This window comes from Chenopodium album, chromosome 11 (assembly GCF_948465745.1).
Source record: "Chenopodium album chromosome 11, dcCheAlbu1.1, whole genome shotgun sequence".
Classification (NCBI taxonomy): domain Eukaryota; kingdom Viridiplantae; phylum Streptophyta; class Magnoliopsida; order Caryophyllales; family Amaranthaceae; genus Chenopodium; species Chenopodium album.
The window spans coordinates 47116406-47138049 of record NC_137844.1 but is presented as its reverse complement, the minus strand read 5'-3'; the positions used below and the strand labels follow the sequence as shown (position 1 = coordinate 47138049).

Below are 21644 nucleotides of genomic sequence, written 5' to 3'. Positions count from 1 at the left end.
TTGTTTTCAAAAAAAGAAATGATTTAGAGTATTGAATTTATTTACATTTTGATTAAAATTTAATTTAGTTGATTTTTACCTACTAATAAAAATGCTAGCTCCATTCAAACTTTTATCGACTTCGGTTTTTTTTTTTTTTTTTTTTTCCAATTACGTTAAGTAAGCTCGCTCAATATCCATCTGAACAATGCGGATTATTATTGGTAGGCTTGATTTTTATTAATTTATTTTATTTTAACAAAAATCACTACATAAAAGTATGTTACAAATAAGTTGGGATAATATTACTTTCATTTCATTAACATCACTGGATTATTAAGAGGGATATTGACTTTTAATCATTATGTATACTATGCAAATAATACGCATTGGTAGATACTTTCGAATTTGCAACAGTTTGATACATAGGTGCATAATAACATTGCTAAAAACAAGTTTAAAAACTATACTTGATTACATCGTCTTTTAGTATTTTTCCATGTAGATGTCTATCCCAACACCTACATTGTGTTTCATAGAAGTATAACAACGGGATTTCAAACATACTAAGGTACATAAGCATATCATATGAAGCGCTTTTTTGGTTCAACAAGCAGCAACATCCTAAGCTAGCTCACTAGTCCTCCTTTCATGGGTATGCGAGGATAAATCTGCAGCCTGAAATGCACATAGTAAAAAAGAGGGGAAAAAAAAAAGGATGTCAAACCAAAGTTTACACAAAAGAATGAGATAAGCAACACAATTTATCTATTTATTTTAGCAAAAAAATGTATGAATTTTGCTGCAAGGATCATGATAAATTAGCAGCCTGCATTTACAAAGTTAATATGTTTGAATGTGGTATACAAGGTGTGGGTGCAAGCCTCACAAATGAAGGTGAATGTATGAGCTTGGACACACCATTAAAATACAAGAGTATTTATTTGCAAAAAACACAGGCTGACGTAATAGGATGATCAAAAATCAATCATGCCTGTGGAGGGAATGGAAAGAGGCCACACTCAGCAGAATACACAGAATACACCACACCGTGGGGTTCTAAACAACTGCTAAGTTGATACATCTCCTGTTAAAACACAAATCAATCTATAACTGCTCCTTGCACAAATACAGAAAACCAGTATATTCTCAATTAAATAAGTGTTAATTATAGCATAACCACCAATCAAACACCGCCTAAATCAAGAGGAGCTACTACACCTCAACGGCTGTACATATTCAAATTTTGCTTTGTTAAGTGTTAAGTGAGCTTAGAGTTCCTCTAGACTTTGATTCTATCTTTACATTTACAACTGAACTTGAGCACATTTCAGGCACTAATTGAATTAATAAGGTAACGGGTTCAAGCTAGGCTCTTTAAAACTAGTATTGTTGTGTGCCTATTGAACGGATTTGATATTTTGGCTTGCCCAGATTTTGCACATCCAAGAACATTCTGTTTTCCTTTCGGGAAAAAAAAAAAAAAAAAGAACATTCTGTTTTTAACACTCACTTTGGAAAGAGGTATACATAGATCTAGCCCTTTTTGTGGAAGCTGCAACAAAGGAAACATGAAATAACCAATACCATTTTGCTTATGGTACCCACTTTAGCTCCACCAACTGAAAGCGCGTACTGGGTATGGGGATCTAACTATCCTCCAATGTGATTGAACTTTCTCAATACAAGATTCCTAATGTATTTTATTTTATTTTATTTTGTTTTTTTTTTTTTAAACATCGAAAAAAGCATTATATTAATCATAAAACAAATTACACACTAAAACACTAGGGGTAGGACCATACAATCTTTTTCTATTGGAGAACCAAAAGCTTTCGGAGGAACAGGATGCTCTTTTTTTAGTGTCACTCATCCTAGAAAATAAGGAGTTAGTAATACTGGAGGGAGTTTTATTTCTTTGACGACAAACAATTTTCCTTCTAACTCTGGAGCGGTGGGAAGAGGCAAATGTCTTCAACGTGTGAGAAAGGCACATTTTGGGGTTTGTAGTAGACTTCAATTGGGACTGGTGCATCTGGGTAGAACATTAACATACTTTCACATGATGACGCATGGGTCACTATACCTATACTCGGATCTTCTTGCGTCAAGATTGGAGTTTTTTCACATCTATCATGCCCCTTCAAAAGGGGGGTGACTAATCTCCATTGGTGTAGAAACTTCTTGAGTTTCAACACTATCCTTCTTCTTTGCAGGATCAAGTACTCGAATGCTAATAAAATTCTTCCGGGAAGAACAATAGTAGAGTAGTGTTCGTCCCTTGGAAACCGCCCCATACATTGTCGGGGTGAGATGCAAATAGGAATCAATTCGTTTTCGATTCGAAAACCGATAACTTTACCCTGTAAGATTTGACTTCAGAAGAGAAATGTTATCAATAACGTTGGGCCTTTCATCTTGATCAGAGCTTACCTTCCAAATCCAAAGATTTGCCAATAACATTCTTTCCCACTATGGTGTCATCTTCAACACCAATACATCTACAAACACACCCATTTTCATGACCATCTCCTTCTTTCCTTTTCCCCTTCTTTCCCAACTTTCTTTTTTCTTCTTCCTTCCCTAACTGAACAAAGTCTCTAAACCTCTCATCCTATGTTGTAACCACAAGTGCATCATCAACAAAATTTTGAGACCAACCCAATCTAGAGGTCACCTCCTTAGTTTTTGTTAAAACTCTTTGTTGTTGGAATCAATCCTAATTGCTTGCGAAAGATCCATGAAAGCTAAGTCGGGTTTGTTCGGCTCTAAAGCTGCTACCGCTCTTCAAAAGTAAGCTTTCACATTTGAGTTATCATAACACAGCACCGCCGGGCACAACTAGCCAACTTTGCCAAAGTTCCTCTCTTTGACATAACATGCCCCCAAGCGCAGATTAAGAGACACAGCAAGGCTTGAAAAAAATGATTTATCATCATCATTACAAACTAGAACAAAGGACAAGGTCTTGACTGCAAAAGAGTATTTTGCAATGGCTAAAACCATATTACTCTCCTTGTACAACTGGTTTCCCTCATCTTTTAAACTCCTAACAAATTTCAGAATACCAAAAGGATTCTTCGATTCCCCAAATATTTTCTCTAACTTATGAGAAGAGAAACCCTCCTCTTCAAACCGAGCAAAACAAAAATTCCCCCTAAGTTCCTCAAACACTTCCATAGTACTTGAAATAAGAATAGAAAAACAAAGAGCAACACTGGTAGCTAGAAATTTAATGCCATAAAGAGCAAATAATATGCTTCCATAAACTGAACAAAATAAGGGAACACAAGTCCACAAACCTTGAACCGAAGAAATTAACAACACCAAACACTTCCCACGAGGCTAACAAGCCAAAGAACCTTCTATAATTGACCAAAAAATAAAAAAAGATACTTGCCAGCGAAACGAGGTTAAAGCTTAATGGAGGTGGAGGTCGTCGGTGTAAGGTTGACTTGGCTCCGCTTCCTCTTCACTGCCGGTGGAACCGCAAGAGACTTAAATAGGTGGGGAGCTCGACCACGACAAGGGACGAGAATCTGAAACAGGGGAGATTCACCCACAAAATAAAGGAAAATTAAGGGGGTGCTCGTCGGAGAACCGGTCACGGCGCCGGAACCCCGACGAGACCCTAGGTTTCCGGCAGTGGCTTTGTTTTGGAGGAGGAGAGAGAACAGAGAGTTTGGAGGAGAGAGAGAGTTTTTAGCTTTTTTAACAAACATGAATCTTAATGCATTTTATTACAACATTATATAATTGACAATCTACCCGGAGTTATTTCGAACACTGGACAAATTTAGCTTAGTGTTATTATTCCTCTTCCCATTTTAAGCAGTAAAATAGAAAAATATGTAGGATAACAGTTCGAGCAACATAAGCAAGCCTTCTTATAAACAAACAACACAAGGACTCGAATTCCAACAAAACAGTTTCCAGCCCCCTTCTTGATCAACAACTCTGCAAAAAGCACGTATTTCCAGCATAAATGGCCTTTTATCAAGTGTTGTATTACTTGTATATACTTCATCCCTTATTTAATACTAGCAACATAGAACTTTCACTATCTCCAAGACACATCTTTGATTTTTAGAGTATTCAATAAATGTTGATAAAAAAATTATATAAATTAAATTCAAGAATATTATTTGAAAAGAATCTAACAAGATCCCAAATAATACATTACATATATTAATTTAAAAACGATGGTCAAAGTTTAACTTTGACATAGAAAAGCCAATTGCTGAACGCATCAGAGTGTAGCAGATTTTTTAAAAAATCAAGTCATCTCGAACTTTGCACACATCACATGCCATTGGCCATAGCCATGTTGTATTTTCATACTTTCTGATTTTTTAGTTCTTTACATCTCTTGTTGAATAACAAAATATAGACATTTAGTTTGATGGGAAGCCAAACTTGTCTCTATTTTTATCTGAAATTCTTCTTGGTTTGAAGACTTTAACCAAGCAGCAAAAATAGCAAGAGCAGAGCATATACATAAAGCAGAAAACAAATCAAAGAAGCAAAGAGAAATGGTTACATGCACTATAAGCGGCTCCTTGCAGCAGGTTTGAAGCTGGGAATACCAGTGACTTCCCTTGCTGTCACCAATGAATTGATGTCATATGTTCCTTCATATGTGTAGATGGGCTCAAGGTCACAGAATGCCTGGAAATTGCAATGTCGGAAATAATAAGATACAGGAAAGACTGCCTAGTGAAACACAAGATAAAGAACTGTCGCAAGAAAATGGTCGACCTATCATAACAAAATATCCAAAAGTTGATTTTGAACTCAGGAATAATATGTTCAATGGGTTTGGATGTAAAAGACAGGTACTTGACATTTCGATTGACAAATCAGTCCAGCAGACACAGGGACTAAGTCACAAAACAGAAAGTAATTTATAGGTCTCATGCTTGAAAATCATCAAAGGATCTCTCTTGATCTATTAGTTTCTCTCTCTGAATCATTTATCAGTCAGCTTGCCAAGATCAAAAGTCTGAGCAACTCTATCATACTCCCTTCTCGTCATTTCCAGAGTTTTTGGTCTACATATTACCAGTACTCATCTTTAAAGCACAGAAAGCTATCCTGTTTCATGTTGCTTACTAATGGCAAGGGATCTGACAAGTACAGATGATATAATTAATCTGACAATACTGCAACATCCTTCTTAGTAATAAGCAAGTCATCTATGTCACTAGAAATTCCAGAACTATTAGATTGCATTACAGCATGATCCAGGACAGGATAACAAATTTCGCATTTCTATTTATAACAAACGGAGAGAATCCTTTATATTTGGTTGCAAATAAAACCATCTGACATAAATCACAAGACAAAATTGTTCAGGGGGAACCACATAACTAATGGTAAAATTTCTGTCAAAACAAAAAAAACACTAATGGTAAAATTGGAAAGACAATAAGAAAGAGAGCCAGCCCCTGGGAAAAGAATTGGCCAGCAAGTTTCTCAGATTTTCGTGGAGATTGGATCTGATTTGACTAACAATTTGACAACCATGGGAGGCCAATATCAGACAAAAATCAATATTCTTGTGAGAAGTAGTACCCCTCAACTTTTTTTCAGGATCATTTAACAATTGAGTTTCAGCAATGCACTATAAAAAACATCACTAAGAAACCTGAAAATGTTTTACTACAATCAGAACCAAGGAACAACTCGAACAAGGAGACAAGACAACAAATTAACCACTTACAACATTAGAAATATCATAAGCTACATTTATCCTCAATAAAATGATTGAGCAAGGCTTATATTCATTTGCTAAGCAGATTAGGTCCATTCAACCAAAAAGTAAAAGCAGCAGCTAGCGCGCATGATTTCATAAAGACAAGCACATCAGATTAAGACATACAATACAATATAGAAATATATATACTCTTTTCTGCCAATTGACTAACTATTGGGAAAGCTTAAATCTATAGAAGAGTCAGCTGACATGTTCTGTTAAGTAAGAATAAAAAATTAACTTTTTTACATCTTTAGCAACAAAAGGATTGACATTCAGTTCATATATATGATGAAACTCCAATGTAAATTATTTTCCCCACAATCTTCAAAAAGCATATGATAGACAGTAAATAGGCAAGACAACGCAAAGTATTGAAATTAGGATGAGTACAAGACCTTTGCAACAAGAAAATCAGCAAGGATTCCATTGCCTCCTAGTAATTCGCGACCAAGAGCCACTGTCTCCCTTGCCTTGACAGAAATCCATGACTGATATATTCACAGATGAATTTGTCATTAGAACAGCTGTTACAAGACTTTAGATAATCATAGCTTGTGAGCTAAATTCACCTTTCCCAAGCTTGCATGACCAGGGGTCATTTTTCCACTCTCGTACAATTTACAAAGGCGCCAACCAACAAGAAACATTGCCTGAACATTTCCCAACATCTGCACAAGCTTTTGCTGGTTTATTTGGAATGCTGCCAATGGTGCACCAAATTGCTTCCTCTCTTTTAAGTACCTTCAGGAGCAGTATTCAGTCCAAGTAATGTTAGCATGTTAGGGAACTACCATTTCAGACATTAATATCAGTAAACCATCATAATACCTGAGACACATGTCATAAACACCCATGGAAATGCCAATAGGTTGCCAAGCAACCATGACCCGTGAAACTGCAAGTACCTGCTCAAATCAAGAGAGCTGCGTCACATAATGCACAATGCACAAATAATTTGACAATTTGTCAGCAGCTTTACAGAATAACTAAGCACCAAAGGCATTTTCCTACTGCTATTGAGCTTGTTTGATAAACCCTACTTTAGGTCACAGGTCAAGTTGCCTTCCGTGACCTCACTCTGCCCTCCTTTCATCCTTATTTATTAGCCAGCCCATCAAAGATATCACATTAGGCAGCCAACAGCAATTGCTAAATCGGAAAGGAGTTCTAAAGCATATTTGGATGCTAGTTAAAAGGTAAATGGATAGATCTTAAATCCAAGTGTCCATTAAAAACATTGGCACCTTACTTGTAAACATATTTCAGTCAAGTTTCATGTTTTCAATGTTCAAATTCTTAAATACATAACTAAGTTTGACACTCATCAATATTTAAGCATCACCTACACTCCCTCCTTCCACCATAGTACCATACCCTCCCAAATGCAACTTAGCTTTAAATAGAGCATCTGAGGTACAAAGCAACAAAAGGCACTATGGTCACATCAGAGAGCATTGAGGCACAGTGAACTTCAAGCGGTGAAGCTGGTTGCCTCGCCTCCACAGATGCCCAAGATGAGGCTACTCAGCCAGCTATGTACACTGTATACTGAAATACTAATGCAATTAAATGGAAAAATGTTATGATTATTTTTAAAAAAAACATTGATTATCACTCAACTAGATTACCCCATGTGTTGAATTATTTAAATAGGTTGTTTTCAAAGGATAGTCATTATTCTTTATTTGGGAAATGTGTAGGCATATTTTCATCGGAGGAATCCTTCATCAGTTGTTGTGAATTACTTTTTTTTTTTTCAATCTTTTCGGTCTTGGTTCCGTAGGAGCATGTCATCTGACTGTCAAGACCATGGGGCATCCTTCTCGAAACCAATATTTTCTTAGTTTTGGAACTTGGAAGGACTAAAAAAATGATGTCATAAGTAATTAAGGCGGGAAAATTTTCATAAGAAGCTGACACATGTCAATCAATAATGTCAGCAGCGGCTTGTTTTAGTAATAATTATAGTAGTGACGCATGAAGTACAAATTCTTAGGTGTTCTAGGGTACATTATTTACTCATTTGCTCATTTGGATGGCTCTAGATGAGTAAATTGCATCCCAAAACAAGCAACAATAGCCTTGGGTAGAGCAAACTACCAGAGTATCCAAGAACATAATGAACAGTATGTGCATTAGGCTTACCCTCTCCCCTCCTCCCCACTTCTTAACTCTGCTCTTAGCTCTTTATTATTCAAGCAAGAGAAAACCTCAGTGGCTAGATATCCTAACAAATACCTGGCGAACAATCCACCAATCATTTCAAATCATTAATTTGAGTAGAACAGGAAAATCAGCAAAACAACCAAAAGCTGAAAATAATCAAGTTCTTTACTCTTGCTTTTAATAATTTGATTCAGGCTTTATATTCGGACATAACTTGACATATAAACATACATAGATAGCTAGAGAGTCAGCAGCAAAAGCTCTCTCAAAATTAGAAACATAATGAGCCCGCATTAATTCTCCAACATATTAATTCTCTTAACTAGCAAGACCCTAATCAGAACAAGGAACACAATACAAAACAAGAGTAAAGACCTTCAGCAACTGAAGTTATGTATCCCTCCATTACCTTATTTGTGTCTTGGAAAGAATTGACACCTGGTAGCCTATCCTCATCAGGGACAAAAACCTTCTTTAAGACTATATCTCCATTCTGAACAATCCGCAAGCCTATCTTGTTCTCAATTTTAGTAGCAGTGAGCCCAGGCAAATCCTTTTTAACAATGAATCTGTAGAGTGTGGACTGTTGATCAAGAAAACAGGGGAAAGAGGACAAAAAGTATGGAATCAATGAATTAAAACTGCAGTGTGTCCAAGTGTCCAACATCAAGCTCTTGTTGCACCAAACACTCGAGATTTAAATCAGACTAATACTGATACATCATACACGAGCTTTTAAAATTACCAAAAGGCAACTTTGCGATGATGATAAACCATACACAATGCCAACATTGTTTTATTCTGAACTCCGAGCCAATCAAAGGTATGGCTTCTTACATCTTGACCTCCTAAACCATCCGAGCCAAGTTGGTGATCAGGTGATGTATCAACAACAGGTAAATTAACCACATCCAATGACTCTAAAAAGTATACCCCCTATCATGTGGAAAAGAAGAGAATTTATAACCTTTGATGGCAACATTGTGCACTTAAAAAGTTGAGCATACTCTGATATTATGGGAACTACCTTTATATACTGCCTTTTACAGATAACTGTAAGACAATTGATTTAGTGAACAATATCATATCACAAAGCTAGTTCCTTCATTTTTTTTCTCCCTCACTACGCACAAATGGGCCAAGCATTGAGGGTCATACTTAAAGACTAATTGAATTGTGTTTCTATATTTTAAAGGGAACATGACATCTAAGTTTAATGGGAAATGCATTTAAGATAACCACGCGTGTAAAGGTTCTAGAGGATCCTAGAGCACTGATCAAATATCACAAACCTAGAAGTATCTTGTTTTAATTATCAAAATCATTATACATTTGCCTGTAACTTCCTTATGTAGATCATACTGTATTTCAAATTTTCTCCACTTGTGTTTCCCCCCTTCCCACAAGTTACAACAGTGACAGCTTCAGCGACAGATTTCCCAAGTCCAAAGTCCTCGATGAAAAGTGTTACAAAATATTCACTAAAAGCATGGAATCATAAATTACTTTCAGACATTCAAAACCTCTGGCAAACAGAGAGAAATAGCAGAGCTTTGAAGAAAACAAGTCAACAAAATACCGTCAAGGCGTCAATCATTTAACTGGTAGCCAGGGGCCTTAGTGACAGTTTAGACACATAAAGCTTAGGCTGAAGACTCGATGTTCTGCTAACTTTATACATTTACATCAATATCATCATAGCCCAAAACCTTTGATTAGAGGTAAGGAAGATAGGGTATCACATTTGATTAACTACGAAACAACTGCATGCTACTTCACAACACTTTAATAGGTATACACCGTTTAATAAGCCATTTTAGTTTAGTACATTATCATCTAAAAGTCAGAAAATAGAAATCACAATGGACAGGCTATTGCCTAATGTGGTACTTCCAAACTATCAGGCAAGAGTAGAGCAAGATGTTGCAGCAGCAATAAGGGAAGGCATCAAAGACAGAGAAGGGGCATTCTCCAAGCATATCTTCAGTAGTAATAGAGATATTTGATAGAAAGTAAATGCGTCACTCCATCAACCATACTCAGATTCAGTAGGATTGTATCAATTGCAACAGATAATCAATTGTTCGCATTTAAATGCCACGTAGCATAATCGCAAGTGTCGAACACTTTATTTACTTATCCCTAAGACCATAATCGAAAATATAAAAGTAAATTCTTACGAATTCTTCAGTATTTGTCTAAATGCAAACTTTCAGCAAAAGTTCTATTCCTTATAAATTTTTTTCAGCTCTTCTACATTAATAAATAAATTTTTCTTTCAAGGATGCTGTCAAAGGGCTAGATTTACTCAATATATTAGAGGATTTTCACACTTACCCATTTATCTGATTTGTTGCAGTGTTCCTAGCAAATATGATGAGTAAGTCTGCAAATGTGCTATTACCTATCCATCGCTTTTGACCTTCCAATATCCAGCCTCCAGCAACCTATAAATAGCTATAATAAGATACGCCTCTTGAGAAAGGAATGGGAAATGCATGGAGAAAAGAGGGATTTTAAACCTTTGTAGCAGTTGTTTTCAGACCACTTGCATCACTTCCATTGTCAGGCTCAGTCAATGCCTGACAGACAAAGAAAATGAGGAAGATTATATGCATAAATTACAAAAGCCAGCCAAATTAATGAATGGCAGCAAAGGGGAACCTTACCCAACATGATATAGTTTTTAACTGTGCCAAAGAAGGCAAATACTTCATTTTTTGATCTTCTGAGCCACACAATGCTATCTCAACAGACACCACAATATTGCCAAAAGTAAATTATCAATCAGATATTGCCTTCCAATAAAACTAGATAACAGACATATATATACTAAAATTGCAAGTTTATCAGACAGGGAAAAATGAGTTCATATATACAAGAAGTTGAGGAGGTCACCAATTGTGAGCATCGCCAGAGAAGAATGGACCAATATGAATGTCGAACAACTAGCATCAACCCTAGCAACCTCAGCCGTGGCAATAGCATTTCCTGTAATGGAAAGACCGGGGCAACCATAACCCTAATCACTGAAACTGGTTAATACCTCATTTAAGGTGGTCACAACAAAAGAAAGTCAAACCCAATTTATATTAATTACCTTAATACTCCCACCAGCAATTTGCAAGGCCCCCAACTTTGGAATAATCTGGAATGGAAACTCAGCTCTTTCCCAGTACTGCAATTAACAAAACATGTTACAATCTCTTGCTTAATTTGGCAACTGAAGATAATACAAAGATGACGTAGAATTATTTATTACATAATGATAAATAAGAAGGCATGATGGTAGCAATCAAAGTTACTAAGTAGAGGTAACCACCTCTGCCATGATAGGAGCTACTTCTTTTTCCATACACTCTCTAACTTTAGCACGAATAGCCCTCTCCTCATCATTCAGCAGATCATCAAATTGATAATAGTCGGATGCTGCAGTCCAAAGGAGGCCAGGAAAGAATATATAAATAAACATCCAGAATGAAACTAATTTAGTAAAGCATCAAAGGAAACTAGCTGAGTAGGATATATTAAAAAATAAAAATCAATAGAAAACAGAATTTGATAACTAAATTGGTGAAAACAGAGAAAATCCTATAACTGATGCAGACATACAGGAATATAAGTTCAAAAGTAAATGAAATAAGACAGTTCATTAATTGATCCAGCCAGCAAAAACCTCTAATATCCACAATTGCCTCCTTTATGAACATTTTTGTGCATGTTTTAAGCCTCATGTGTCACAAAAGAGATAAGTAGATTACATATAGATTTTTTGAGGAACACTACTAATTAGATTGAGACTATGTCACTTGTTCAAAAGTATACTGAAATGATACTTTGAATGCATTAAAGCTTTACAATTATCAAAATCCAATACGTAAGAGAAAAATTGAGGCAAGACTTGGATAATATGGAAAAGCAAAAAGAGTTTTAACACAAAAACAGGTATTGGAATTCAAAATAAAAAATAAAAATAAGAAACTCATGCATCTGAAGAAGCTCATCCAAATTTTATCAACTATGAAACCATGATTTCATAAATTGCACTAGGATACTTAGCCAACTTTGTAAATTCTAAGTTCTGACTTTCCAACTATTTTCTATTACAATTTGTCGATTGTCCTAAGGGGAAAATAAGGACACGAAATTCAACAAAATACTCTAATTCTCTCATTCAATTCTATGCATTATCACTTTATCAGCATATTACTAATAGTTTAAAATTTTAAATTAATTCTGAAATTAGCAACTGTGATATTTTACATTACTATATTAATTATTACTTTCAAAATAAATTTATGTCACATATATAAGGACATATGGGTTTACCTAAGGCATTAAAAAGTTCAGTAATAACTTAAAATTTATCAAAACTTTACAGGAATAAAGAATAAAAATCTCACCACAAGGAGGAAATATCGATGCAGGTTTTGCTTGGGGGAATGCTTCTGATATATCAAGTGGTGGCAGATTGAAATATGAACTCCTCGCATCCTTGAGTGAGTCACCTAGTAGCCAAACAACACAACATCCGATCAATAATTAAAGTGACAATAATCACTAGACTACCCAAAGCTATTTTTTATTTTTTTTTCTGAACTTATTGTATCTTAACTTATTTTATCAGAACTTAAGCTAAAATAAGATGAAACAAACAGGCCCTAAGGTAAGTTAATAGTGATCATTATAAGCACGTATGCACTTAAAGCAGAATAATTAGGGTACTTCAATTTAGCTCATTTATGCGAAAGGTTTTCCGATTTCAAAAATGATCAAATCACCAGATTAGATCAAACTTGATCTTTTTATCTGCATTTACTTAATACTCCATACTAAAATCTGCTCCATAACTAAAAAATTATGAAAATTTCATATTTGAAAAGTATATCTTAATACAAATTTAATGACATCTCAGTTTATAATGAGTTAGTATTAGGTATTCCTAGAGCACCTAGTATTGTATTCCAAGCTAAATCTAATAAATAGGCTAGAAACCCAACTTATAAAAAATAAAAAAAAATAAAAAAAAATAAAAAAACACACACACACACACACTAGAATTTATTTCATGAAATAACAAGTTAACAAAACGAAATAACATAAAATAGAAGCATATTATTCCAGTTACTAAACATGATATTTTTTGTTATTGAACATGTTATTTTAGAACTACACAATGTTATTCCAGATTTTATAGCTTTAGAAGCATACTATTTTTATAACTAAAAATACTTCGTATTATTTTAGAACTAGGTCAAAATCCCGTGCAATGCACGGTTGTTAAATATTACAAAATAATACATAAAGTATATAAAATATATTTAGAAATAGTTCATTTGAATATATATGGAATATGATTGTCAATATGAAAAGAAAATATCATAAGATATAAATAGTCACTTAAAGATTTTGCAAAAAAAAAAAAAAAAAAAAAAAAAAAAGGAAAATTTTTTACAAGGTAATGACAAGCGTTATTAAGGATTTGCTTTTAGTATAGGTTAATAGATTAATTGATAAATGTTTCTGATTACATTATTTTAGAACTAATAAATGTTATTTTATAAAAAGAAGCATGTTATTTTTATTACTTTGAATATTATTCCAATTCTTATAAAACATTATGTTACTTTATAAATAGAAGGCTAGAAGCATGTTATTTATATAACTTGCAAATTAATTGTTAAAACACATGTTATGTTTTTTTTATTGACGTTATGTTATTTAGATTAAACTACGGAATGTATGATATTTTTCAAAAAGAATCATCAAATTTGCAATTGCGCAAAATGGAGTCGCCCTGCAGGCTGTTTGGTTCCCCTGTCATCACCTCTTGGCGATGGTTCTGCTTGCCGAAGCCTCATTCAACAAGGACCGTACAACTTGTTTTGGTTTGGGATGAAGCCAAGCCGATACAAATCGAACATCATCGGCGTCGATGCACAACAAATTTTGCAAAATCATTTTCAATTTAGAGATGTAATTGACAAAAAGAGGAAAAAGAGTGATTGATTAGATTGAGAGAAAAATCAAAACAAAAAATTTGCAATTGAAAAAAAAGGATTAAATTCATTGAGATTGAAAGAAAATAGAGGGAAACAAAGCATATCAAGAAGAAAAGGGAGCAAATCGGGAAGAAGGATGGGACACTAGAGGAAGCGCTGAAATCGTTGTTGTTTTGAACCCGGAGTACCATGCTCACGGTACTCTGGGAGTAAGGAAGAAATTACGTTTTATAATATATCATCTAGTTTACAAATAAATTAAAGTTTGGCCAAATCTGAAAATCAAATCGAACCAGATTGGATCATATTAGAAAAATTCAGATAAGGTGAATTGAACATAGCCTTTGCCTTAATCATCAAAGCATTCAAACTCAATCATCCATTAAAATCAATAATAGTACTAAAATTCAAAGTCAAAATCGTATTCCAAACGAAACCAAGTAATTGCTATTTGCCAAAGCCAAGCAATATTAATTAGCATTTATTTACAATATAAGAGAAATTAAACAACAAAAATAATTTTAAAGCCAATGAAACAGTATTTTTTTTTTTTTTTAATTAAGAAAAATATGATGTATATATTTTTATCTCCTCCCCATTAAAAAAAAAAATAAATTAAATCCAACAAAATTGGAAGAATTTAAATATCAAAAGATGATATCAAATTTAATGCGAAAACATATCGTAAATTTCATGATCTTAAGAATTAAAATTCATGCAATTTAATACATTCACCAAACTTTAATTATAAAAAAAATAAAAAATAAAAAAAAAATTAAAAACGAAAAACTCATGATCTAAGAATCAAAACTAACCTTTATTTGTAGAAGAAATTGTCATTTTGCGAATTCAGGAAAAGAAAATTGGAGCTGAAGAAGAAAATTAGGAATTTAGGAGAGAAGAAAAAAGAGACTTAAATGGCACGGAGTTCGAAGAGGACGAAATTGGGAAATGAAAATTGAAGACGATCTTATTAATTGAAGAATCGTGATTATCTGAAATTGAATACAAAAAGTAAATGACGCGACAAAGGGTACACCCAAAACAAGATAAAAATAAAGGCTTATGGAGATGCGGGGTATCGATCCCCGTACCTCTCGCATGCTAAGCGAGCGCTCTACCATCTGAGCTACATCCCCACTTTACAAATTAGTTTTTTTTAATACTATAATAATAATAGTATGGTACTATTTGTGTGAACCCTCGGAAAAAAAATTAACACTATGGGTTAAGAAAAACTCTCTAAAGATTTAATTATCCAAACATCTGATCCACATAAGAAAATTTAATCTTTTTTAAAATAAATAGGTGGTAAAATTCAAAAAAAAAAAATTGTAGGTGGTTACTAGTTTAGTCCCGTGCGTTGCACGAATTAAGGGTCTGTTCTCTTACGTTGAAATTCAGTTCAGTTCAGTTCAGCTGAGTTCAGTTCAGTTCAGTTCAGTTCAGCTGAGTTCAGTTCAGTTCAGTTCAGTTCAGCTCAATTCAGTTCAATTCAGTTCAGTTCAGTTCAGCTCCTAATTTCCTTCTCTTATAAAATATTCAGTTCAGTGCAATTCAGTTCAGTTCAGCTGAGTTCAGTTCAGTTCAGCTGACTTCAATTCAGTTCAGCTGAGTTCAGTCAATGAGAACAGGCCCTAAGTAGCCATTATTTGTTTAAATAGTTGTCAATTTTATATTCGAAAAAAAAAACAAAATCTCTTTAATTAATTTTGAAAGAAGCTTAGTTTTGGAATATAGGAGAAAAAAAAAGGATAATGTCAAAAATAGTTTAGGCGGGAAAATTTTTAATAAGAAATTGACATGTGTCATTTAATGATGTCAGCATGTTTTGTTTTAGTAATAGTTAATAGGAGGTATTCACGCTTATAATTTTTGAATGTAGGTTTTCTTAGAAAGATAAAAAAAATTAGAAAGAAAATAAAATATGATGTCATAGGCAATTTTAGAGGGAAAATTTTCAATGATAAAATGTCACGTGTACAAAAATGATGTCAGTGGTTTTTACTAGTTATAGAAAGATCACTAAAATGAGATGAATAGTTGGTGATTATTTCCACAAAAAAACCTTTTTTAAAAAAAAAGTCCGACAAAACAAAAGAAAAACGAAGCAGTCCAATCTAAGCCAAAATAATACACCCAATATAATAAGTTGCTTGACTTGAACAAACACACTCAAAAGTATTTCAATCTCTCAAAATTCAAATCTTCCAATTTCACTCAATCTTTCCTTTATCATTTTCCAAACCCGATTCCCCTTTGATACAATGTTCACTAAACGCTTGTTACAGAAAGCCGCTCATCATTATCATCATCATCATCATAATCAAGTACACCATTTTTAAAAAAAATAAATTTCAGCTCTCGCTTTAAACAGATAATGAATATACAAATGCATTGTTTGAGAATGCATATTTTATATAATAAAAATATATGCGTCTTTTATATAAAAGAAAAATGCATTGTATATATTCTAGAATCAAATATTGTATCTATTAATTAGTGATATTGTTATCATAGTTATGCTAACATAAATCCATTCAATAACTCAATAAGTGTGCTAAATAAGAATGATATAAAAGAACATTGTAGAGTATGTAACAAAATAAATTAAGTTATAATTGGATTGAAAGAAATCCAAAAGGACACTAAATTTCATACGACATCTACAATTGATAAATAATGATAATGATAACAGAGCTAACAAAACCAAATTTCATTCAATCGCTTTATAGCTAATGATAATAGATATAACAATTTAGCATATTCTCGATTCGTTGTCTCATACAACTTTTTGAGTGGATCCGCCAAAACTTCAATATTTTGTGAGGAAGAAACTTCTTGTGATGATTTTGTAACACGGATTCGAGCAATAATCAATCATAGCCCAGTAAAACTGGAAACCCTATCAAACGCAGATAACACCTTGTCTTTCGAATGAGTTTGAAAAATCTTTTCTTTCGAGAAGAAGATTGAAAAAACCTTGTCTTTCGAAGGAAATAAACCCTTTCTTTCGAGGGAGACATTATTATAACCTAAGAATTAAAAAAAACTTAAAAGAAACAACGACTGGGGTTTTCCACCGGTGAAATCCAATGAAAGCCCCTTCAAAATTTACAATGGAGGCTAAAGTTTTGGAGATAGAAGAGAGAGAAAGGAGCCTAGGTTTTTTTTTTGTTATTGAGGAAATTTTTTTATATAGGAATATATTTTTAGTTACATGAATATACATACTACCTCCGATTTTTTTTTAGTTGCAACTTTGGAATATTTTATATCTCTCAAATAATACCCCAAAGTTGCAACTAAAAAAAATCGGAGCTAGTATATATATTTATAATGAATTGCAATATCACAATAAGGTTTAGTTGATATATTTAGGGGTGGAAAAATAAGTTTTAACTATAGAGCGACATGTGTCAAAGTGTAGCTTGAATGTTCTCTACTTCCCTACCTTTTGAAAAGTAAGAGATAACTTTTATAAATAGTGTTTGGACAATTATACCCTCTAAAATATTTATTTACTTAATTGCCCTCATTAATGTTAATTAGCTCTTATTTTATATTCTTAAGAATAGTGTGTAGACAATTAAACCCCTAAAAATATTTGTATACATATTTTCCTTCATTAATGCTACTAACAACTAAAGTTGTGATGTAAGGCCAATCGAAAGAGCTTCACAAATATTCTTCGCTATGGTGTGTGCATCGCACACGTTAGCCACCCTAGTTAGTATAATTATAGAAGATGTGCTTGTGTTGAAATTCTTGATTTCTTAGAACCTATATGTAAGTGTCGTTGGCTAAATTTTACTAATGAAATCCTTTTTTCTTGTAAAAAAAAAAAATTTGTATTTTTTTAAAATTTAAAATAAAACAATAAAGGGTTGAGACGACAAATTATAAATAGACGGTAAAATTATTGTGTTTTTAAGAAAACCCTAAAAAATTGTTAATCACACAGAGTTCTCCTTCGAAGTGGCTTCTAAATAGACGATAATATGATTTTTTTTTTTTGTTACGAGTAGTTGGGTGCGACTTAAAACCGCTCTCCTCTATTTTTTTTTTTTAAATACTAGTCTCCACTGTTGATTTTTGAAGTGGCTTCCATCGGTTCTTACTGGTGAAAAGCCCCAACCTTTGTTTCTTTAGTTTTTTTTTTTTTTTTTTTATAATAATGAATTTTCCCTCGAAAGAAAAGGTTTTCGATCTCCTTTGAAAGACAAGGTTTATTCGACCTATTTCAAAAGACAAGGTTTTTCTCCTTCTTTCGAGGGGGATTTCCTTAGGTTAAAATCCTAAATAATAGATTCGATGGATTACTGTGATTCCTGTGAAGTTGTTTTATTGTTGTAAAATTATACAGGGTCGCGAAGGTTAACAATTTTTCGAATATGATTAGATGAATCCGATGTAAATCATCCTCACGAGTACAAGGAATCGTTAGATTAACTCTCTAACAAGGCTGTATTTTTCATCGTATAAGTGGGAGATGTTCTACATTGAAAGATCTGCTCGACGATCTTAGTTTCTATGAAAGACATTTTTATTTGATTCAAATTATGTATTTATTAAATTTGACTATGTTTGTGAATATCGTATGATTGTATCAAATTTTTTCTTTTTTAAAATAATCGAATATCAATTTCACAATACAGGCTTTTCCTAAGATATAGTATATAGTATTGGTTGTAAGTATCAAGTTTTTTCTTTTTTTAAATAATCGAATATCAAATCCATACTCCAGGCTTATCCTAAGATACAGTATTGGTTGTAATTTAGGGTCCTATCTTGACGAATTTTGAGATGTCAAGTTTTTAATGCCTAATTTTTTCATACAATCGTAGGCGTCCCATCTTCCACCAATAAAACAAAGAAAAAAAAGCCCTACAGATATCTTTCCAGTCTCTAATTAAAACTATTAAATAAACCGACAATTGAAATTCTCTATTCATCTAATTAAAACTATCAATGCTATCAAATGTAAATGTTGAAATTACTTGATATTATATCAACTTATTCTGATTCTAAACTACCAGATATTCGATGTGCGATAAAAAAAAAAACTTGTAACACCATCCATCCATATTCATTTTCAAAGTCAATCCGATAAAAATAATCCCTTTTCCAAAATAAAATTGGATTCTAAAAAAACTCAGCTTCTTTTTCATGCACGGGATATCATATAAATCCTCCACATACCCAAGACACAAATATGTCTAATGGTGACTATGACTTTAACAAAAATTATTTTCCATCAAGTAAATTAAAAAATCACATTTCTTACCTTTATTCTTCACTAATATTTCTCTAAAATAAAAAAAAAATATCTCGCCTTACAAAATCATTATAAAAAAGTCTCAATATAAACTGAACAAATCACTTTTTTATCTAAAATATTTCATCTTTCATACAAGAAGTATCTTTATAGAAATTTTGAAGCAAAAAGCTAAAAGTTAACACAATTATTTTCATAGTTTGTTAATTTGTAAGGATTTCACGTAATTTGTTATTGCACGTATTTATTATGTATATATATTTGACATATATAAGTATGTGTATTTTTAATCTGATATATTATTGGCTATATGTATTTGCGTAATGTTAAATAATTCAATATTAATCATGATTTATCTTTTCGATGATATTAACAATTTTATTTAAAAAAAATGAAAATTAAATAGAATATGTAATTTTTTTTGTGTTCCACTCGAATCACCCTTAGGCTAATTCGGATTCGATGACAAAAAAAGAAAGACTACCCGATGTAAAAAAAAAAAAAAATCAAAGAAAGTCCATGATACCAATATTGATTTGGTAAAATAGTTTAATGTTTTGATTCTAACAATGTTACTAATGTTGACCAAATGTTTTTTTCCTTCTTTAAAGGAGATTCAAGGAGAATGTTTTATAAAAAGTGGGTTCAACTGATTTTGTGGATAAGGCAGAAATGTTGGGAGGATGGGGGCAAGAAAATAGTAGGTGACTTGTGACAAATAGAATATGTATTGAGAAATCATAAAATATTTTCCAATGCTTATTTTTTCAGAACACCGACAGACTATAGTCGTATCACCTAATCAAAAGTAATTCCTAAAATCACTAATTAAAATAGATAGGGAACTAGGGTCGAATCCATAGGAAAACAATGTTCTTTTATTTCTAATAAATTATTATAATCTAAAATATTAAGTAACCAATGTATTCTTGTGAATTATACTAAAGGGAATAATTAAACTAATGCGATTAAGAATTAACAATAAATCAAAACCTAGGGTATAGATTCACCAAATAAACTCCGGGATGAAAGACAACAATCAATTATCAATGCATAAATTAACCAGATTATAAAGGACTTTCGCTACGTATTACATTTATAGAATTAACTTAGCGGTATTAAATCGCATCTCTCGAATCTTGACTTAACCATTTATAAATTAATTCCACTCATTGAAATTAGGCCTTAATATTAATTCTCATCTGTCGAATCTCGAATCAATATTGTGTTACTTATACAAGTAAATCTGCGCAAATCTAATTGCATAACATTATAACAATTAATAGGAAATTAACCCAAAACATTAACGATTAACAACAATAGATCTTCGTATTAATCATGAATCCCCAAGAACCCAAGTATTAAACTACTCACACATAATTAAAACTAAACTAACCTAAGCAATTAAACTAAGCATTATAAAAATAATAATAATAAACTAAAAATGAAAATAAAATTACTTCCTATTAAATTTAAACTAAAGTTAAAACAAAGGAACTATAGTAATAAACTAAATAAACAAAAGCTTTCAAAACAATTAAACAAACTAAAGAAAAGTTCCGCAAAACTAATAACAAAGTCAATCAAAACTAATAAAACATGAAATCTAACTTAATCCAAAACTAAAGAAAAGCTTAAAGAATAAAAGCTAAAATCCTAATAAACGAGTACCGAAAATCAAAACTAAGACTAAAGCAAAACAAAAAAGCTTATCTCCTCCCACCTACGATACTACCCCATTTTATATTCAACTTGGACCTTTGATTAATTGGGCCTTGAATTCCTTCTTATTTATATCTAAGTAATGGACTTGCAACAAATACTCTTGTACTCGAAATGAACCGAAGCATTAATCACCGAACTAAATGTAATTAGTTCAACCTTAGGCTTTAAATATTATGGTCATAAAATATGATCAAATTCCAATATCTTGTACTGATTCAATAAGCTCGGAAATTATCATAAATCTACAAATTCCTATAAAATAACACCAACTCTACAAAAACACTAGTTTACGTATATTAATAATAAAATAGCTTCTAAGACCTCAAATAAGCACAAATATATATATATATATATATATTCATCAAACTCCCCCAAGCTAAACCTTTGCTTGTCCCTAAGCGAAGCAATGAATAAATAAATCAATACTTCACCTCAAATACAATTTAAATCAATAAATATAATTCAAGGTAAATCCGATAAATATGCATCAAAGTCGATCAATCAAATCCAGCCAATTACCAATCTTCCCTAACAATTGTAAACCACAAGAGCATATAGAATTCAAGATTAGTGCTCACACACTCTTCTCTTATTTATGTGGCGAGTAAAAGATATACTCAATCGCTCTCCAACTAACCCTTTAAATGTGAACAATGCCCTCCCAACTCACGCACTCGTGTGTTTAAAAGACAAGCACTCAACCTAGTAGTCGACTTGAAACATGTCAAATCAGTTT

At 32.6% G+C, this 21644-nt stretch overlaps 1 protein-coding gene and 1 non-coding gene across 3 annotated transcripts; both read right to left on the bottom strand.

The window, feature by feature from the left end:
• Positions 1-327: 327 nt before the first annotated feature.
• On the bottom strand, positions 328-14883 carry LOC145567634 (acyl-coenzyme A oxidase 4, peroxisomal-like). Of its 2 annotated transcripts, none has more exons than XM_081626961.1 (14): positions 14721-14883; positions 12307-12411; positions 11226-11332; positions 11004-11081; positions 10802-10925; positions 10573-10646; positions 10426-10485; positions 10241-10350; positions 8313-8472; positions 6566-6642; positions 6307-6478; positions 6133-6225; positions 4520-4647; positions 328-657 (listed from the first exon to the last, which is right to left on the bottom strand). In XM_081626961.1, the coding sequence occupies exons 1-13, from the start codon at positions 14743-14745 to the stop codon at positions 4525-4527; spliced, it is 1308 nt and encodes a 435-aa protein (XP_081483087.1). In that variant the 5' UTR covers positions 14746-14883; the 3' UTR covers positions 328-657; positions 4520-4524. The 2 variants fall into 2 exon arrangements, with proteins under 2 accessions (XP_081483087.1, XP_081483086.1); XM_081626960.1 differs by lacking the exon at positions 328-657 and adding an exon at positions 3657-3936 and having other exon boundaries at positions 14721-14882.
• Positions 14884-14971: 88 nt separating this feature from the next.
• TRNAA-AGC (transfer RNA alanine (anticodon AGC)) lies at positions 14972-15044 on the bottom strand. The gene has a single exon. It is a non-coding gene; the product is annotated as a tRNA-Ala (tRNA).
• Positions 15045-21644: the final 6600 nt, after the last annotated feature.